This window comes from Lithobates pipiens, unplaced genomic scaffold, assembly GCF_037356315.1.
Source record: "Lithobates pipiens isolate NorthernLeopardFrog02 unplaced genomic scaffold, aLitPip1_a1.2 Scaffold_1, whole genome shotgun sequence".
Classification (NCBI taxonomy): domain Eukaryota; kingdom Metazoa; phylum Chordata; class Amphibia; order Anura; family Ranidae; genus Lithobates; species Lithobates pipiens.
The window spans coordinates 225036525-225056764 of record NW_027507685.1 but is presented as its reverse complement, the minus strand read 5'-3'; the positions used below and the strand labels follow the sequence as shown (position 1 = coordinate 225056764).

Below are 20240 nucleotides of genomic sequence, written 5' to 3'. Positions count from 1 at the left end.
AAGATTAAGTATAGGTTATAGGCGTGCGTATCTTCACTGGTCTCAAGATTCGGTTTGATTATGATTATCAGGTCAACGATTCGATTTGATTCCATGATGCATCACGATTTACCTTTGACGGCTGCAGCTCACAGCTGGGGGTCCAGTGCATCCCTGTTCTCCGTTTTTTAGGGACATATTTTTGCCTGAATTCAGCCCAGAAACTGAGCCAAAAGTGCCCAGCACTCCTGTGCAAACTGCAATAGCGATAAATGAACCGGCTCCATAGAGATCCGGTCACAATCTCCTGTCATGCGAATTGGATGCGGAGGAAAATCTGCATCCAATTTGCATAGTGCTTTATGTTTTTTTTTTTTTTTTTTTTTTTTTTTTTTCATCCAAAAATGTAAGCAGTCAGAATCGAAGAACTATTTTTAGTTTTCATCTGCTCTTAAAGTACATTTCCTGTATAGTAAAGTTTTGAACAGTGAACACAGCAGACAACGGTACTTATATAAAACAGTAAATATGGAAAATAATAAATGTAGCCATTAACATAAATGTCTAAACCTTAAATGAAAGTACAACTAAAGGCAAAACTTTTTTGTATTTTTTTTGTATGGAGTGGAGTTTACCATTATCACTGAGAGTAAATATAAAAATTTGGGCTGTCCCCAGAAAAGTCAGAGTGGAAACCTTCCAATAGGTACAGTAGTTCTAGTGAACTGGGGGTGCCCAAAAGATTCCTTTTAATTTGCAGGGGTTTCTTCTTGCTTCCTGTTTTGGCTTTGGGACAGTGATGTATAAATCTCCACAATGGGACAAAGATAGCAAAAATAAACCTTGCAGGTCTAATGACCTTCTCTTACCACCATTCCGCGGCAGAGACAGGGGACACCCCCTGTTCCGCGGCAGAGACAGGGGACACCCCCCTGTTCCGTGGCAGAGACAGGGGACACCCCCCCCGTTCCGCGGCAGAGACAGGGGACACCCCCCCGTTCCGCGGCAGAGACAGGGGACACCCCCCCGTTCCGCGGCAGAGACAGGGGACACCCCCCCGTTCCGCGGCAGAGACAGGGGACACCCCCCCCGTTCCGCGGCAGAGACAGGGGACACCCCCCCGTTCCGCGGCAGAGACAGGGGACACGCCCCCGTTCCGCGGCAGAGACAGGGGACACGCCCCCGTTCCGCGGCAGAGACAGGGGACACGCCCCCGTTCCGCGGCAGAGACAGGGGACACCCCCCCCCCCCCCGTTCCGCGGCAGAGACAGGGGACACCCCCCCCCCGGTTCCGCGGCAGAGACGGGGGACACCCCCCCGTTCCGCGGCAGAGACGGGGGACACCCCCCCGTTCCGCGGCAGAGACAGGGGACACCCCCCCCGTTCCGCGGCAGAGACAGGGGACACCCCCCCCCCGTTCCGCGGCAGAGACGGGACACCCCCCCCCGTTCCGCGGCAGAGACAGGGGACACCCCCCCCCGTTCCGCGGCAGAGACAGGGGACACCCCCCCCCGTTCCGCGGCAGAGACAGGGGACACCCCCCCCCGTTCCGCGGCAGAGACGGGACACCCCCCCCCCCCCCGTTCCGCGGCAGAGACAGGGGACACCCCCCCCCGTTCCGCGGCAGAGACAGGGGACACCCCCCCCCCGTTCCGCGGCAGAGACGGGACACCCCCCCCCCCCGTTCCGCGGCAGAGACAGGGGACACCCCCCCCCCGTTCCGCGGCAGAGACAGGGGACACCCCCCCCCCGTTCCGCGGCAGAGACAGGGGACACCCCCCCCCGTTCTGCGGCAGAGACAGGGGACACCCCCCCCCCCCGTTCCGCGGCAGAGACAGGGGACACCCCCCCCCCATTCCGCGGCAGAGACAGGGGACACCCCCCCCCCCGTTCCGCGGCAGAGACAGGGGACACCCCCCCCCCCCCGTTCCGCGGCAGAGACAGGGGACCACCCCCCCCCCGTTTCCGCCACAGAGACAGCGGACCACCCCCGTTTCCGCCACAGAGACAGATCACACTGTCACAGTAACCCCCACTGACCCAGAAGACAGACACTAAGTTGTAGAGAAGTTTAAAGCAAGCCGGGCAAGGAGAGCATTAATCAGAGAAGCAGCCAAGAGGCCCATGGTAACTCTGGAGGAGCTGCAGAGATCCACAGCTCAGATAGGAGAATCTGTCCACAGGGCCACTATTATGTACATGGGACGTTGTTTAACCTGTCCTGAACAATTTAACTAGCTCTTATGGGCAGAGGTGCCTGCATATAAGTAATGGTGATCTGCTGGGTCTTTGGGTCAGTCCTGCTGTGTCCTTATGTCAGTCTCTGGCAAGCCTGCAAGGAGCCACGGCCACTCCGTTGGTTCCCGGCGATCTCCGGCTGGGTAGTCAGCTGCACGCTGACACTTCAGTGACGGCTCAGCCGTGTGTGAGTGACGTCGCGGAGTGGCGCGTGTTCGGAGCATGCATGCTCCTTTCTCAGATTCACCTCATTTACTAAGCTCTGGAGCAACAACTGCCCTTGAAAAGTGCACAGTCTATTGCCAGACCATCTGATGAGTTTCTTGCTACAGTAAGTCTTGGAGTTTAATTCTAAGAACAATAACTCTGGAGAAATAAGGTTTTAAAACCTTTCCATCTTCTCCATGTCTTAACAATAAAGTAAATGGCTATAATTCAAACCGTAAAATCTGCTTTACGAGCTGAAAGACAATCTTGGTTTCTCTTCATCCGAAACGTTTGATCCCTTTCTGCATTTTATACACATGCTAGACGTGGAGGCTGATAATGGACATTAGGAGGCTGTTGGATTTAAGAGCAATTCGACCACCACCCAGGGTAGCTAATCTTTAGAGTGCTGCAGATCAATCCATAAACTCGTAAGTGCAGCTTTTGCCAACCAAGCAAGCTTTATGTTAATGCAGAAAGGAGGAGGAAAGAGCAATTGAGACAGGTCTTCTAGTCTTCCATACATACAGCACCCCCCTCCACCTGTGCCTCTTCCAACTTTTAGAATGGGTGCACAGCTTATGGTGGTACCGTGGTCAACTAGAAATGCAGAGGATGACCACACCAAAAGTCAAGCATTTTTATTTATTTATATATATAAAATCTCATATAATATACATTTTTTGTATTTTTTTTTTTTTTTTCCAAGCATTTTTACTGAAATCCAATTTAGTGAAAAATAACATTCCACATTCAACTGCATTTTTAGGTCTCCTAGTCTTCTGTTACTCCTAGAGATGTAAACTTTCTGGAAATTTTTAACCCCTTGGGAAAATAGCTTTTTCCCTGTGTGTGTTTGTTTTTTTGGGGTTTTTTTTCTCCAGAAAAATTTAAGTTTTTGAAAAAGAAAAGTGTGGCGTCGTTTTAAAAATGATTTTATTACACTGGGATGGTGAAATGCAGCATATATAAAACATGTTGTTATACTTGAAATAAAAGTACAGCTTATTCAGTAAATAAAAAAAAAAAAAATTATTTTTATAAATGTTTTTTTTTTATGATAAACAGAATAACATGGAGTGTATACAGTCAGGTCCATAAATATTGGGACATCAACACAATTCTAATCTTTTTGTCTATATACATCACCACAAGGGATTTGAAATGAAACAAACAAGATGTGCTTTAACTGCAGACTTTCAGATTTAATTTGAGGGTATTTACATCCACATCAGGTGAATGGTGTAGGAATTACAACAGTTTGTATATGTGCATCACACTTTTTAAGGGACCAAAAGTAATGGGACAATTGGCTGTTCAGCTGTTCCATGGCCAGGTGTGTGTTAATCCCTCATTATCCCATTTACAAGGAGCAGATAAAAGGTCCAGAGTTCATTTCAAGTGTGCTATTTGCATTTGGAATCTGTTGCTGTCAACTCTCAATATGAGATTCAAAGAGCTGTCACTATCAGTGAAGCAAGCCATCATTAGGCTGAAAAAACAAAACAAACCCATCAGAGAGATAGCAAAAACATTAGGTGTGGCCAAATCAACTGTTTGGAACATCCTTAAAAAGAAAGAACACACCGGTGAGTTCAGCAACACCAAAAGACCCAGAAGACCATGGAAAACAACTGTGGTGGATGACCGAAGAATTCTTTCCCTGGTGAAGAAAACACCCTTCACAACAGTTGGCCAGATCAAGAACACTCTCCAGGAGGTAGGTGTATGTGTGTCAAAGTCAACAATCAAGGGAAGACTTCACCAGAGTGAATACAGAGGGTTCACCACAAGATGTAAACCATTGGTGAGCCTCAAAAACAGGAAGGCCAGATTAGAGTTTGCCAAACAACATCTAAAAAAGCCTTCACAGTTCTGGAACAACATCCTATGGACAGATGAGACCAAGATCAACTTGTAACAGGGTGATGGGAAGAGAAGAGTATGGAGAAGGAAAGGAACTGCTCATGATCCAAAGCATACCACCTCATCAGTGAAGCATGGTGGTGGTAATGTCATGGCGTGGGCATGTATGGCTGCCAATGGAACTGGTTCTCTTGTATTTATTGATGATGTGACTGCTGACAAGAGCAGCAGGATGAATTCTGAAGTGTTTCGGGCAATATTATCTGCTCATATTCAGCAAAATGCTTGAGAACTCATTGGACTGCGCTTCACAGTGCAGATGGACAATGACCCGAAGCATACTGCGAAAGCAACCAAAGAGTTTTTTAAGGGAAAGAAGTGGAATGTTATGCAATGGCCAAGTCAATCACCTGACCTGAATCCAATTGAGCATGCATTTCACTTGCTGAAGACAAAACTGAAGGCAGAATGCCCCAAGATCAAGCAGAAACTGAAGACAGTTGCAGTAGAGGCCTTGCAGAGCATCATCAAGGATGAAACCCAGTGCCTGGTGATGTCTATGCGTTCCAGACTTCAGGCTGTAATTGACTGCAAAGGATTTGCAACCAAGTATTAAAAAGTGAAAGTTTGATGGATGATTGTTAATCTGTCCCATTACTTTTGGTCCCTTAAAAAGTGTGAGGCACATATACAAACTGTTGTAATTCCTACACCGTTCACCTTATTTGGATGTAAATACCCTCAAATTAAAGCTGAAAGTCTGCAGTTAAGGCGCATCTTGTTAGTTTCATTTCAAATCCATTGTGGTGGTGTATAGAGCCAAAAATATTAGAATTGTGTCGATGTCCCAATATTTATGGACCTGACTGTATGTTGAAAACATTTCACCTATACATGACAACAGGTAACCCCCCTTTCCCCATAATAATGTAAAAGCTTCCTGCCAATATTCCTTTTTAGTTATTGACAATGCTGATCCAGAAGCATAAATTGCTCTATGAACAGCTTGATCAATGTTCTCCTGATTTTCAGGTGTCATTTTATCTATAAATTAAGGCAGTGATGGCAAACCTTGGCACCCCAGATGTTTTGGAACTACATTTCCCATGATGCTCATGCACCCTGCAGTGTAGTTGAGCATCATGGGAAATGTAGTTCCAAAACATCTAGAGTGCCAAGGTTCGCCATCACTGAATTAAGGTATTGTGTATTTTTGGGAGGTCATGGTTTGTAACACTTCCTTACTTCCTTAGATGCTGCTGGTGAAGAAACACTTTGTGATGATCCAGAAGCAGCAGAAAGAGTGTTTCTGGAAGGAGAAATCTGGAGGGAAAAGCTCCTCGCACTTTTATTCTGGTCCTCTCATCATTCCATAAAGTATTTTTTATTGTCTTTAGGGCACCTCTGTTATGCAAGGATGTGTTTTGTCATCCTTGTAGCATTTGGAAAAGAAAATTTCTTCTCACAATATTTGCAAATTGCAGCTTTGCTCTCAGCAGAAATTGCACTGTGGAAATGTTAACAAACTCTAGATGCTGGTCTCACCATTTTACTGAGAGGACGAAAAGAAAAAACAATATACTGAACAGACTATAGGTAAACATTATGCTTTGATGGTGGCGAACATTAATTGGAATCATTTAGAGGTTAAAAAAGATAAACTAATTTGTTAGACACATTTACTCTCTTACCTGTCAATTAAGGCCTGAGAGGACAGAAACTATCATCTACTGTATCCCATCAATCACCCAACTGTAGGAGGTACAAGATGTAGTCACAAGCAAACTAAACTGGAATCTTTCTCCTGCAGTGCTCCCCTTGTGGCAGAAATGCATATGTCTCTATGCACAGTGTTACTTGAACTGTATTCCAGGATTTGCTTGTTTTCAGCTGAGAGAATTTGCAATATTTTAGGACGTTGCATAAAGTCTCAAATCTTTAATTTTAATACTATGTCATATATACAATACTTTTGACAATGCAGTTTAACGCCTGCCTTTACACGCACATGAACTTTAATGGCCTCCTAGTGTTAGTCTGTAGGATTCAATATTGAGTTGGCCCATCATTTGCAGCTATAACAGCTTCAACTCTTCTGGAAAGGCTGTCCACAAAGGAGTGTGTCTATGGGACTGTTTGACCATTCTTACAGAAGCATATTTGTGAGGCCTGGCACTGATGTTGGCTGAGAACTCCTGGCTTGCAGTCTCCGCTCAAATTCATCCCAAAGGTGTTCTAACAGATTGAGGTCAGGACTCTATGCAGGCCAGTCAAGTTCCTCCACCCCAAACTCACTCATCCATGTCTTTATGGACCTTGCTTTGTGCACTGCTCCTAATCATTGTACTTATTCTAAACCTTGTGGACAGCCTTCGCAGAAGAGTTGAAGCTGCAAAGGGTGGGCCAACTCAGTATTGAATCCTACGGTCTAAGACCGGGATCACATGGAAATTCATGTGCGTGTAAAGGCAGGGGTCCCAATACTCCTGACAATATAGTGTATATTACTTATAAAGAACATATTCCACACTTCTTTTTTCAGGAAAAAAAAACAAATAGCGAGCATGAAAGAACAGTAAAACACCTCCACCCCCCACAATTTTTCATTATTTTTTTCCCAGGACTTCCCATCTCTACACCTAAAAAAAAAAAAATTCTGTCTGGCGGGAATATGCCTGCTTTAATGGATGAGATCATCGCTAGATTGGGCAACAGTCATCCAACCTTTGAGCTTCTAATCATAAATTTCACCCAACTGTTAACATGTTAGCCTCCTGCTCAATGAGATTGCTTTTCTAGTCAATAAGGCACTCTTGTTGGACATAAACTATTGGGGGGCTTGGACTTGGTGACATGGAAAGTGAGATGGCTTATTCTCTAGATTTAGATGCCTAATCCTCCATAACAAAGTGAGAAGATACACAAGAGAGGCATTTCTGGGCAAGTAAGGTGGTAATCCTTACCTTTTGGTGTTTGTAGCAACATTCATTTTTGATAGAGTAGAGGAACCTTCCCCTTTAGAAACTTCTTTTGGCTCCAAATTACTTTAACTGGCTACTTAATTCTATATTGATTGGTCTACACATGTCTAATAAATGTTCGGCTTTTCCCTAGGAATGATGGAGATCTTGCCAGGTCGCTGTGTGCCCATCGCCAAACGTGAGCTCATGTATGCTGGCACCGCTGGTCTGGCGTGCTGGTTGGCTGGAGTAATTTTCATCAACCGTAAAAAGACAGATGATGCCATCAGCGTGATGACGGAAGCGGCGGAGACCATGCTCAAGGAGGATGTAAGAAATTATTAAATTGGAGGGAATGGGGGTCGTTGTGAAGATAGGAAGAGTGGGGAAGGAAAGACTAAGGGTTTGATTGGCCAATCCCATGGCTTTATACCAGCAATCTTAAATAATCAGATTAGTGAAAGTGGAACTTATACTCCAGTCTCCCTCCTAAAGTCCCCTTTTGCCCTCCAGGATCAGTGCTAGCAGTGTTTTCCACTCTCTAGGACCTGTAATGGCTAACAGCACCCATCAAGCTGTAGCAGTCACAGGTTGTAGAACCATTCATATGAGGATTATCCATCATAGTCTTCGGACACAAGTAGCATGTGCTAGAACACAGAGGGGGGGGGGGGGGGCACTGCTTGGCCCTGTCCAAGTCACAGAAAGCAAGAAACACAGATCTGGTGTATGTTATTTATTGATATGTAATAGAGCTGCACGATTAATCATTAAAAAATTGCGATCTCGATTCACCCCCCCCACCATCTCTCTTTCTGAGAGTAGGAGATTCTTTCATGTAAACAAGTGGAAAGATTATCTGCTCACTCAGCTGTCAAAAGAAAACATCCTGGGCAATCTGCCAAATTTAGAACTTGAAACAACTAACCTTACTTTAAATCAAAGGGATAGAACTTTGTGTGTAAATAAATAATCTGGGCAGTCTGCCAAGCTTTCAACCACGTGTAAATGCAGAAAATTTAACCACTTAAAGTCTAAAGCCCCATACACACTATCAGATTTTCTCCTGATTTTTGTCTTCAGATTTACCAAAACCATATAATATGAGGTCAAACCTTAAGAGTTTCCATGTGTATGCAATCAGACAGGCCCTTGCACTACATGGTCTTGGTACATCTGAAGACAAAAATCAGCAGAAAATCTGATAGTGTGTGGGGCTTAAATCTTTTTCTGACACTTCTTAAGTTAAAATCAATATTTTCTGCTAGAAAATTACTTGGAACCCCCAAACATTTTATTTATTTATATATATATATATATATATATATATATATATATATATATATATATATATATATATATATATATATATATATATATATATAATAAATTTAGCAGATACCCTAGGGAAAATACACTTCAATAAATAAATAAATAAAAAAACAGTAAAATTAGCACTTTTTTTTTTTTTTTTTTTTTGTTTTAATGTGAAAGATGATGTTAGGCTGTGAGAATCGTTATCTACTAAGCAAAAAAATCTTGATTTCTCATTTTAGCCAGAATCGTGCAGCTCTAATATGTAATGCTTTTAAATCTAATTTGTTTCACTTTACATCTGGTAGTGGCCATTTAATATTACCAGCTTTTAACATTTGTCAAATGGTAAGATTCTGATTGGCTGACTTAAAGTGGTTGTAAGCCCTTACAAACCACTTTGACCTACAGGTAAGCCTAGATTAAGGCTTACCTGTAGGTCCAAGAAATATCTCCTAAACCTATACGGTTTAGGAGATATTTGCCACGAAGACAGGTACCGCTGTCTACGGCGCATGCGTCGTAGACAGTGGCGCGCAGGCGCACTGAGCGCGGCATTTTCAACCACATGTGCGGGAGTGACGTCATCGCGGCTCCGCCGAATGACAGCGGTGGAGCTGTGAGACCCCACCGAAAAGATGGATGCGCCGGACTACAGGGGACAGCGGTGACTTCGCTGGCTCCTGTGTCAGGTAAGTGACACATAATGGACTACTATGCGATGCATAGTAGTCCATTATGCTTTGCCTTTGCAGGGAATGAAAGAGGAAGTAAACCCATTAGTGTTTACTTCCTCTTTAACCAAAGTGTAATTGTTGGTTTATATTTGTGTTCTGCCTTGACTTAGCAGGTCTGCACAGGTATGTGAAGTATCCATTCTGCACAAAGAGATGTCCTAATTTTGTTGGTAAACATGTTTGTAGTTGATAAAGGAATGTCAGAAGCTGTGTGTAGGTACCTATGGGTATATGTGAATATTCCAGTGTCCCTCATAGATTATATATAGAAAGCAAAGAATCCAGTCCTGAAGCACTGTACAAATTCAAAACTATAGCAGCGTTCCTGTCAGTCCATTTAAAACATGTCAGGCATTTATATGTGTAATCATATAAGGAATAGAAGGATGACACTTGGTGCATACGGTGGTCCTAGTAAACATTGTAAGTGTGCACCAAATGCCAAGACCCACGCCGCGTGTGTAACGCTCCCAGAGGGGTTCAAACTCACCAGAAAACAGTGCAACACAAGCCTTGAAATAATCAGGAAAAAGTCGTCCAAGATGTTGGTCTAGTCAGTGCTGCAAATCACTCCATGTATAAATTAGTTGAAAAGAGATTCCACATAGCGTGGTCCTGTTTAACAAATTTATTGCAAACCACACCGCCTAAAGATTGCACTTACAAAAAGTTTAAAATCCGTGAGCCTAAATTGCAAAACATAGTCACCAGTCCGCAGATACAGAACGGCCACCAGTGTAGGTTACACAGCCGCGCTGACTCCTCTGGTTGTCTTTTGCTGATGGTGACACGCACGCGTCCCTTTCTGGTCACCGTGACGATCCTGCCCAGTCATGTTTCGTCATTACGACTTCCTCTGTGGGCGTGATCTCCTCACACTCGGGCAACAGATAAAACGACTGAAGCGATCGGATCACATATATGTTGCCAATAGTACATTTTCTTATTAATGAGTCTAAGTGTTTGAATAACTACCTAAAACTAATTTTGACCAAAGTTAATCATTAAATACTAATTAACATTATATATACATACAATTAAATGGAAAACCAATTACATGGACTCAAATTAAATGCACAAGTAAGCAAGATGAAATAAAAATAAACTCATTAATCAAACTCAGCATTGAACAATGCTGGTGATACGCTGTATGTATTAGTCAGTCAATACCTTGATCTAATGGGTATTAAAAAAACACTTACTAGAATCACTCAATGTATATAGTGTTGTTAATAATAATAATAATTCCTTAAATTATGAAATCACTATACAGTAAAATGTATTGATTTAATAAAAATCAATAATTCTATGCCCCAGGTCTAATTAATAATTTATGATCAATATAAAATTACATAAATCTACATCTCAGGATGGTACTAATCGGTCACCTCAATAGTCGCTAATAAAACAGTTTAATGTCAAGTTTGGCATTTAACCCTTTAGAGGTTTGTGTATTGGTAAGATATATCCAGTGTGTTTCATGTTTAGATAATTCTCTCACTATGTTGGAACCTATCCACACTGGTTTAACCCGCTCTACACCCCTAAATTTTAAACCTGATGTGTCTTGATTATGAAAATATTTAAAATGTAAAGACACACTGTGATCTTTATACCCTAATTTAATATTCTGGATATCTTCATCAATCCTAATCCTTAGGAGTCTTTGTGCGCCCTATATACATAAGTCCACAAGGGCATTCTAAAGCATACACCACATGAGTGGTGTTGCATGTAATTTAATAATTCTGAATTCCCTGTTTGAAAGGGAAGCTAACCTCTCCAGACCCCTCATTGGTCTAGTGACCTTTCTCCACTCTCTACGCTTCCTGTCCCTCATAGATTACTGAAGAACTGAAGCTTCTGCCACTACTCCACAGTGCACAGCAGGATCCTCCCTAGACCTCTCTTGGTGCTTAGAGAAAAGATTATCCAAGTGGCTACTGGAACCTCATGTGCTCATTTGTTAGAAGGGAAGAAAAAAAGGAATTCAGTGAGCTCATTGGCTTGGCTGCTCACATAAAACACGGATCCGCTCCAATGGGTAACAAGGAAGCATCCCAAAGCAGGAGAATACAACAGAAGCACCAAGCTAAAACCCAAAATTCCAAAAAATTTTAATAAGCTTTTAGCAAACCTACATCCAACACGTTTGAGGGGGTCACAAGCTCCTCCTTTATCAGGGCTTAAAGACTGAACAAGTGTACATGGTGGTAAACTAAGAGGCCTTAGTATACTGCCCTCAATACTGGCTGTTTTAAACATTTAATATAAGTTTTGTTTTCTAAAGATGTTCCTTAAGTCCATGTCAATTTGTGATCTTTAAACCCTGATGAAGGGGGAGCTTGTGACTCCCAAATCATGTTGGCTTTAGTGCGTTTTTTTTTGGGCTAAAAAAAACTATTTAAAACATTTTGATTTCCCTAGGCACTGCTGTTGTGTTTGTATACTTTGACTCTCTTAAGGCCCGTACACACGATCGGACTACAACAAACAAGCAAATTAGCTGTTTTGGAGCAACATCCGACCGTGTGTACGCTCCATTGGACAAACTTTTTTGGTTTTCATCAGACTTTTGTTGTCTGTGCGAACGGACAAACTTTCTGCCAACAAATAGTCCGATGGAGCAAAGTCTGATCGTGTGTACAGAAAACCATAGGACTTTTGTACAAAGTACAAACACGCATGCTCAGAACCAATGCAAAAGATCAGACAACAATACAGAAGTTGACCAAAGGTGGCGGTAAAGAGCAGAAAAACCACGTGATTTGGTGAAAGTTGGCTGAAAAAGTCCTGCCGTGTGTATGCAATACAAGTTCTCGGCCGACGCCCTTTGTACAAAAATCCACAGGAAAGTTTGTACAAAGTCTGATTGTGTGTATGAGGCTTTAGATGTCCCAGCTGCATTGTAGAATAATAGGAGTGGGGTGTGGTTTACTAACATCTGTGCAGTGAGAGTATCAACTTGACCTAGAAAAAAATTCAATGGGATCACTAAAATGAAAACTGGGCAAAACACTTACTGTATGTTGCCGGGCATCTGGATGTAGCAAACCACGTAAGCAATTAAGTCTGTTCAGTCTTCTCACAAATAAATTGTACTAACAATAACAAGTTGGAGAATCATATTGGTTCTAGTAACGACAGCTCATTTTTCTCTCAATCTTTTTTATTATTAGAAAATGTAGAGTACAAAGCTACATACAAAAGCAAGGCCAGAGGACTGGCGAGACATGGTAAAAAAAAAAAAGAAAAAAGAGGAGTAATAAACACAACAGAACAATGCGGAACCGAAGAGTAGCCAAATACCACATTAACCGCGGCCGGCCTTACATAAAACATAACAATCTAGCATAGAGGACATCTCTACCAGGTTGTTTGTATAAGCAATTGAAATTGCAAAAGAACTACAGAGTAGTACTCCATTCATCTCACGTAATACAAGTTGAGATTATACCCAAAATAATAAAATTATATAAAACGAGAGGTGGGTAAAGGGCGTTAGAAGAAAAAGCAGAAGGAATAAAAAGAGGAAAGAACAGGGGAAACTAGAGGAAAGATCGTAAGTCACGCTGAGCGGATAAACCAACGCTGAGAACACTTCGAATCTCTAAAGATCAAGATGTATATAATTGGCCCTTGGATTCCAAACCTGTTCAAATTGTTTGGAAGTGTCATTCATTTGTCTGGATAGATGCCCGGTGAGCATAACCCAAGACACCTTTCACCTAAACATAGAAATTGAAACAGAGGGTCGTTTTCCGTGAGTGGACTATAGTAAGCTTAGCTGCCAATAGCATAAAGGGGATCAATTTTTGTGTAGAGAGTGGGAGCTTCTCCACAAGTTCATTTAGTAAGGCGACACGGAGTTGAGGTACCAGAGCCCCCAAAACCTTCCTAATTAAAGCAAAGACCTTATTCCAAAAGCCCTATAGTGTGGGCACTCCCACCAAATATGATGCATGGTACCATAAGAAGGACATCCAAGGAAATCAAATGGCGAGGAAGTCAGAAAGAGCCTCAAAAGAGGAGAAGTGATCATATACCATCTGGTCATAACTTTCACATTCGCTCCACCAGAGAAATAATTAAAGGAAAAACCCTTTCCTGCTAATTGGAAGCAGGTGTGCGAATGGTCCAAGGCCCACCTTATTTAAAATGCTGTGTCCCGTTCTGGAAACCCCACTTACAGAAAGATAAAATAGAATGAGTCCAGAGATGGGTAACAAAAAATGGTGAAGGGTTTTATCCCCAAACCAATAGAGCACATTCAGGAACTTAAAGGGGTTGTAAATCCTCAAGGTTTTTCACCTTAATGCATTCTATAATATAAATAACAAACATATCATACTTGCCTCCACTGTGCAGCTTGTTTTGCACAGAGTGACCCCGAACATCCTCTTCTGGGGTCCCCTGGCGGCTCTCGCGGCTCCTCCCCACATCAGATAACACCCTAGGAGAAGCGTTCTCCTGGGCGATTACCTCACAGGCGTGCTCCCGAGTCCATAATTCGGCATCCATAGTCGCCAAATGTATGGCTCTGCCCCGCCCCCGGCCTCGTCTTTGGATTAGTTTGACAGCAGCAGGAGCCAATGGCTGCACTGCTATCAATCTATCCTATCAAGAGCGGAGAAACCCGAGCAGCGCGTCCCTGCCAAGTGAAGTTCCAGGGCTCAGGTAAGTAAAACGGGGGGGGGTGTCACAGGTGTTTTTTCACCTTAATGCATAGGGTGCAATAAGGTGAAAAAACACAAGGGTTTACAACCCCTTTTAATATGTACAATCTGAGGGAAAAGGGAATCATGATTGAAATCTTCAAATAGGGGGTGAATAAGGTTTAAGAGGGAAGTATTTTCAATAACCAAAATCAAGAACACGGGGGACTTGACCTCCAACTAACTGGAGGAAAGTTGAAAACGAATCTTAGGAAGTATTTTCCTGAAAGGGTAGTTGATGTTTGGAATAAACTCTCAGCAGAGAGAGTGAGACAGTCAGCTGTAAATGGCTTCAAACATGCTCAGGACAAAATCTATACCCAAAAAGTTAACGAAAAACAAAACTATTTCTGTTGATGTTACTAGGGTATTTTTTATTTATTTTTTTGTGACGTTTCACTTTAAAATGAATAGCGATAGACCTCAGGGATATCCGTTTGAGTGATTAATCAGCAGAGATAGTTTGGAATCGATGGGAGGGACTTTGGACATACACTATATTACCAAAAGTATTGGGACGCCTGCCTTTATACACACACACACACCAACTTTAATGGCATCCCAGTCTTAGTCTGTAGGGTTCAATATTGGTGTTGGCCCACCCTTTGCAGCTATAACAACTTCAACTCTTCTGGGAAGGCTGTGGAGTGTGTTTATGGAGATGTTTGACTATTCTTCCAGAAGCACATTTGTGAGGTCAGGCATTGATGAGGTGGCTCTATCGGGGTGAGGTCAGGAGTCAGTGCAGGCCAATCAAGTTCCTCCACCCCGAACTCGCTCATCCATGTCTTTATGAACCTTGCTTTGTGCACTGGTCCAAATCATTTAGTGGAGGGGGGATTATGGTGTGGTGGTTGTTTGTTTTTCAGGGGTTGGGCTTGGCCCCTTAGTTCCAGTGAAGGGAACTCTTAAGGCATCAGCATACCTCTGATTCCTCTTGTACTAAATTGTAATGTAACTGTAATGTCTGCCCTCATGTTGTAAAGTGCCGCGTAAACTGTTGGTGCTATTTAAAACCTGTATAATAATAAATAATACCAAGACATTTTGGTCAATTTTATGCTCCCAACATTGTGGAAACAGTTTGGGATTGGCCCCTTCCTGTTCCAACATGACTGCGCACCAGAGATGAGCGAGTTTGGGGTGGAGGAACATGACTGACCTGCAGAGTTCTGACCTCAACACGATAGAAGACCTTTGAGATGAATAGAGTGGAGACTGTGAGCCAGATCTTCTCGACCCACATCAGTTCCTGACCTTACAAATGCTCGGCTGGAAGAATGGTCAAACCTTCCCATAGACACACTCTTAAATCTTGTGGACAGCCTTCCCAGAAGAGTTGAAGCTGTTATAGCTGGAAAGGGTGGGCCAACTCAATATTGAACCCTACGGACGAAGACTGGGATGCCATTAAAGTTCATGTGCGTGTAAAGGCAGGTGTCTCAATACTTTTGGTAATATAGTGTAGATTGAGAAAATGACAGATGAGATGTGTTTTGCTTCCAATGAGTAATGTAGAATGTAGATACATCCTGTACATTCCTGATGATGATCTCCTCATGCCTTGTCTGGGGTGGTGATGAGGACTCGGAAATCTATATTTTGTTTATCTGCGTTGACACATCTCCAGATTGCACAATCGCACTTACTTACTCACTCCGGACCGATCGTATGACAGCGGCGAGGAATCGCTATCCTCTTATCTTCCAGTGTGTGTGAAGACAACTAGAAAAAAAGCCATTGTTAAAATAAGATCTCTAGGTTCTTCTTCCTTTTTTTGGTAATTAAAATGTATATGTGTGTGTATATAGTCTGATATTGAAAAGAAGGCCCGGAGAACAGAAAGATTTATGCATTTGTGTCCGCATTCCATATAATGGCTTCTACCTTTCCTTCTCCTTCCAGGTACGTGTGTGGGTCTTCCCGGAGGGCACCAGAAATCACAGCGGCTCTCTCCTGCCATTTAAACGAGGAGCCTTTCACCTGGCTGTACAAGCTCAGGTAAGAGTCTGGTCACTCAGTATACTATGTGAATGATGGGGGCCGGTGCTAGTGGGCTTCATCCAATGGGCTGAACAAGAGGAAATCGAGCCATTCATGGAGACCTCTCGGGGAACCCCTGCTTAAAAACTAGAAATCTAAAAACTCATGATACATTAGTGTGATGGTCAGTGGGAAGAATGGTCCTTATACTTGTGGTCATTGGGAAGAATTACCTCCTTACAGATAGCTAAAAAGATCAATGGTGTGAGTGGGAACTTATCTGAGAGGCAGAAATGGCCCAATGCTGAAGGAACCCCTAGCAACCTCTGGAGGAACCCTAAAGTTCCACAGAACCCTGGTTGAGAATCGCTGCACTAATATCTACATAAATTATATATATGAAAAAATGAGAAAAGGCTATAAATTATTTTCAAAATGACAGTATTTTTTGTCCATTCTTTATCTTATTGATATACTATATATACATTTATTATTTCAAGTCTCCGATGTTTTCATCTAATCCTTCTTCTGGTCTGTGCAGGTGCCGGTTATTCCCATCATCATGTCTTCCTATAAGGATTTCTACAGTAAGAAAGAAAAAAAGTTTACGACAGGTGAGCTCCTGGATGGGAGGGACGAAGTGATTGGCTTGAAGATCTTTTATAAAACGCTATTAGAAGGATGTCTGATCTAACAGAAAACAGCACGATGCTTTTTAAGGGCTTGCCAACTGTCCGCCATCATACTGCGGCAGGTTGGCTTGGCTGCACGAATCGCTGTAGGTGGACGTCGGCTGATTTTAAAAGCAATAGCAGGCGAGTGCCGCCAGAGACTCATCACCAGAGCTGATGCGTCTGGCCAGCGGCCGTAATGTCCGCCATCCACACGCGGTCGCTCCCACAGAGTCAGAATGGGGATCTGTCAATGTAAACAAACAGATCCCTGTTTTTTTTTTTTTTCAAATTTTTTTATTTATTTAGATAGATACACCGGTGGAGAGTACACCACAATACAAACCGTAGGAATACAAAAAACAAGTAGAGCCCCCAATACAGAAAATAATGCGGTATCAAGAGCGCTTTGGCACTTGAACAGTGAAGTGAACAAAATACAATAAGCCAACAGGATATAAAGGAGATCCTTGCTTCCGCAAAGAGTAGGGACAGTGAACCTGTAAGCTCTGTGCAACGCAACAGAAGTGTGGTACAATTTCCGATCCCCCCCGACCAATCACCGGGAGGGGACCGGAGCCACCAGAGATGGATAAGGGTAGGGTTAGGAGGGTAGGAATGGGGGGTGGAGAGGAGGAGTTGGGGGAGGGAGAAAAGAAAGAATGGACAGAGAAGAAAAAGGAAAAAAAAAGGGGGGGGGGGTAGACCGACAGACACGGCGGTGGATAGGGTCATCCGTTCCACAAACGGGGACAAAGGAGAATCAGGGCCTTAGCAAAGATTGGCCTTCCGCGGAGAATATAAACAGGCACCAGCTATCCCATGTTTTTTTATATGTTTCTTGTTTGTGCTGAGCAGTAAGGATGAGGTCCTCCAACTTCCGTACGTCCTCCACCTTCCGCAGCCAGTGCGCCACTGTTGGTGGGGCACTGCGCTTCCAGTATAGAGGAATACACGCCTTAGCTGCATTGAGAAGGTGACATATAAGGGACTTCCTATACTTTTTAATGGGGACCACTGATAGATGCAGTAAAAAGAAAGCGGCATCGTCCGGGATGGGGTAGGCCGCGAACTGCTGGGTTACACGACGGACCTCCATCCAGAACGACCGCAGCCTGGAACAGGACCAGAACATATGGAGTAGGGTCCCCTTCTCCTCATTACAGCGCCAGCACCGATCCGAGGACGAAGGATAGCACCTGCTCAGCCTGGTAGGTGTTAGGTACCAACGGGTAAGGATTTTAAAATTGGTTTCCTGCATCTTGGTACAAAGAGAGGATTTGAGGGCTAGTGTAACAATACGGTTTGTTTGGGTCGGTGAGAATTTACGGTCAAGGTCCCGCTCCCAGTTAAGCAAACAGGGTAGCACAGGGGGGTTTACAGGTGAGGACAGCAGGGCATAGGTCTGAGAAAGCACATGAGTCATTGGGTCAGTCGTTGAGCACATATTCTCAAAGGGCGTCAGGGTAGGTGTGAAGTCCTGTGGATGTGGCAGTGAGTGTAGGAAATGATGTAATTGTAAAGCCGGCCAAAACGGTAGGCGGTATGTCCCTGATGCCACAGTGAGTTCCGTCAAAGAGGGCCATCTCCCCTCCGCCAGGAAACTGGCCGCAGTGTCATGGCCGGCCTCAACTAGAGATGCGTAGGTAGTATAACGCAGACCTGGTTCAAAGCTCGGATGACCTAAGATGGGGAGCAGGGGGGAGAGTTCAGAAATAAGGGCCTTCTTGGCGGCGGCACCATGACCATGTTTCAGCGTCGTGCCAATAAGGGGGTGTAGTTTTAGGGGTGCCGGGAGTTCCCTATAGCACCACAGCGCTCCTTTCAGGGGTATGTGGGTCTGGGCTTGCTCAAGCTGCACCCAGAGTTTGGTTGTTCCATTACGCCCCCAGTCAATGATCCTCCCCAAGTGGGACGCCAAATAGTAATTACGCACATCGGGGAGCGTGAGGCCCCCCCAACGCTTGGGGAGCGTCAGCTGCGCATAGCGCAGCCTGGGTTTCTGGTGTGCCCAGACAAATTTGGTGAAAAGGGACTGTACCTGTCTAAAAAAAAGAGGAGGTATATGTATGGGCAGGGCCTGAATAAGGTAAATAAACTTGGGTAGGATGTTCATCTTTAGGAGGTTACACCTCCCAAACCAGGAGTGGAGACCTCCCCGCCATTGTTCCAGAAGTAACCGAGATCTAGTCAGTAGGGGTGGGAAGTTAAGAGCAAATGTCTGGGCAAGGTTTGCCGGGATTTTCGTACCTAAGTATGTCAGAGCTGTGTCCGTCCATTTAAAGCTAAAATTGGCCCGTAAATCAGAGAGGGTCCGAGGTGGTATTGCTACGCCCATGGCTTCGGACTTAGTAAAGTTTATTTGCAGATGGGATATCACCCCATAGCGCTGGAATTCTCTAAGGAGGTTCGGTAACGAGATTTTGGGATTAGTTAGGGAAAATAAAAGATCATCCGCATAGGCTGATCTCTTATATTGAGAAGCACCAAGCCTTAAGCCTGAGATATCCGGGTTCCGTCGAACATGACAGAGAAACGGTTCCAAAGAGAGGGCGAAGAGCAAGGGCGAGAGGGGGCAACCTTGTCTCGTTCCATTCCCAATGGGGAATGGACTTGAGAGGACTCCGTTCGCCTTAACTTGAGCTGTAGGAGTAGAGTAGATATTAGAGATCCACCGCATCATTGTATTGCCCAAACCTATGTGGCGGAGGACAGAGAACATATAACGCCAATTGACCCTGTCAAAAGCCTTTTCAGCATCTGTATTCACCATACATTTCGGGCCTCAGCAATATGAAGCAGGTTCAACACCTTAATGGTGTTGTCTCTTGCTTCTCTGTTGGGTATGAACCCCACCTGATCTAAGTTAACAAGGGACTGGATGTGGTGCGCTAGTCTAGTAGCCACAATTTTGGAGAAGAGCTTCAAATCTAGGTTTAAGAGCGAGATCGGCCGATAGCTACCACATTGGCTAGGGTCTTTCCCTTCCTTAGGGATCAGGGAAATATGGGCTCTCAGGGTATCTCTCGGAAAGGAAGTGTCTGCTCCTAGTGCATTGAAAAAGGTCACCATACGTGGGCCCAACAGCGGGAGAAAGGTTTTATAGTATTGGGCCGTAAAGCCATCTGGCCCTGGCGCCTTATCTGTCTTTAAAGCATTAACTGCCATTTGTAGTTCCGCCAGAGTAACGGGCTCCTCCAGAAGAGACCGCGTCTCCAGCGGGAGTGTGGGAAGCTGGGAACTGGAAATGTACTCGTCCATTTGAGACTGGCTACGGGTGGACTCGGGTAGGTTATAGAGACCCATATAGAAGTCTCTGAAGGCGCTAGAGATCTGCGTCGGGGTAGAGACCTTCAGACCCTGCGGTGTAATTACCTGCGGGATATAGGATGCCGATTTGACATCCCTGACCGCTTTGGCCAATGTTTTCCCGCATTTGTCGCCGCTTTCATATGATATGCGTCTGGAGAATTGTACCGCCGCTTTAGCTTTATACTGGAGAACCTCCGTTATTTGCGTGCGAAGAGTCAACAGTTCCGTCTCTAACTGCGGCGTGGGGATACGTTTGTG

The 20240-nt window shown here is 44.1% G+C and overlaps 1 protein-coding gene across 3 annotated transcripts in view; it reads left to right on the top strand.

Annotated features, from left to right (window-relative positions):
- The window catches only part of AGPAT1 (1-acylglycerol-3-phosphate O-acyltransferase 1), a 125910-nt gene that overhangs the window by 91797 nt on the left and 13873 nt on the right, over positions 1-20240 (top strand). For all 3 annotated transcript variants that reach the window (XM_077483764.1, XM_077483770.1, XM_077483780.1), the window contains 3 exons: positions 7405-7580; positions 15922-16017; positions 16541-16613. In XM_077483764.1, the coding sequence (XP_077339890.1) occupies positions 7405-7580; positions 15922-16017; positions 16541-16613 (345 nt within the window). The remainder of the gene's footprint in view (positions 1-7404; positions 7581-15921; positions 16018-16540; positions 16614-20240) is intronic.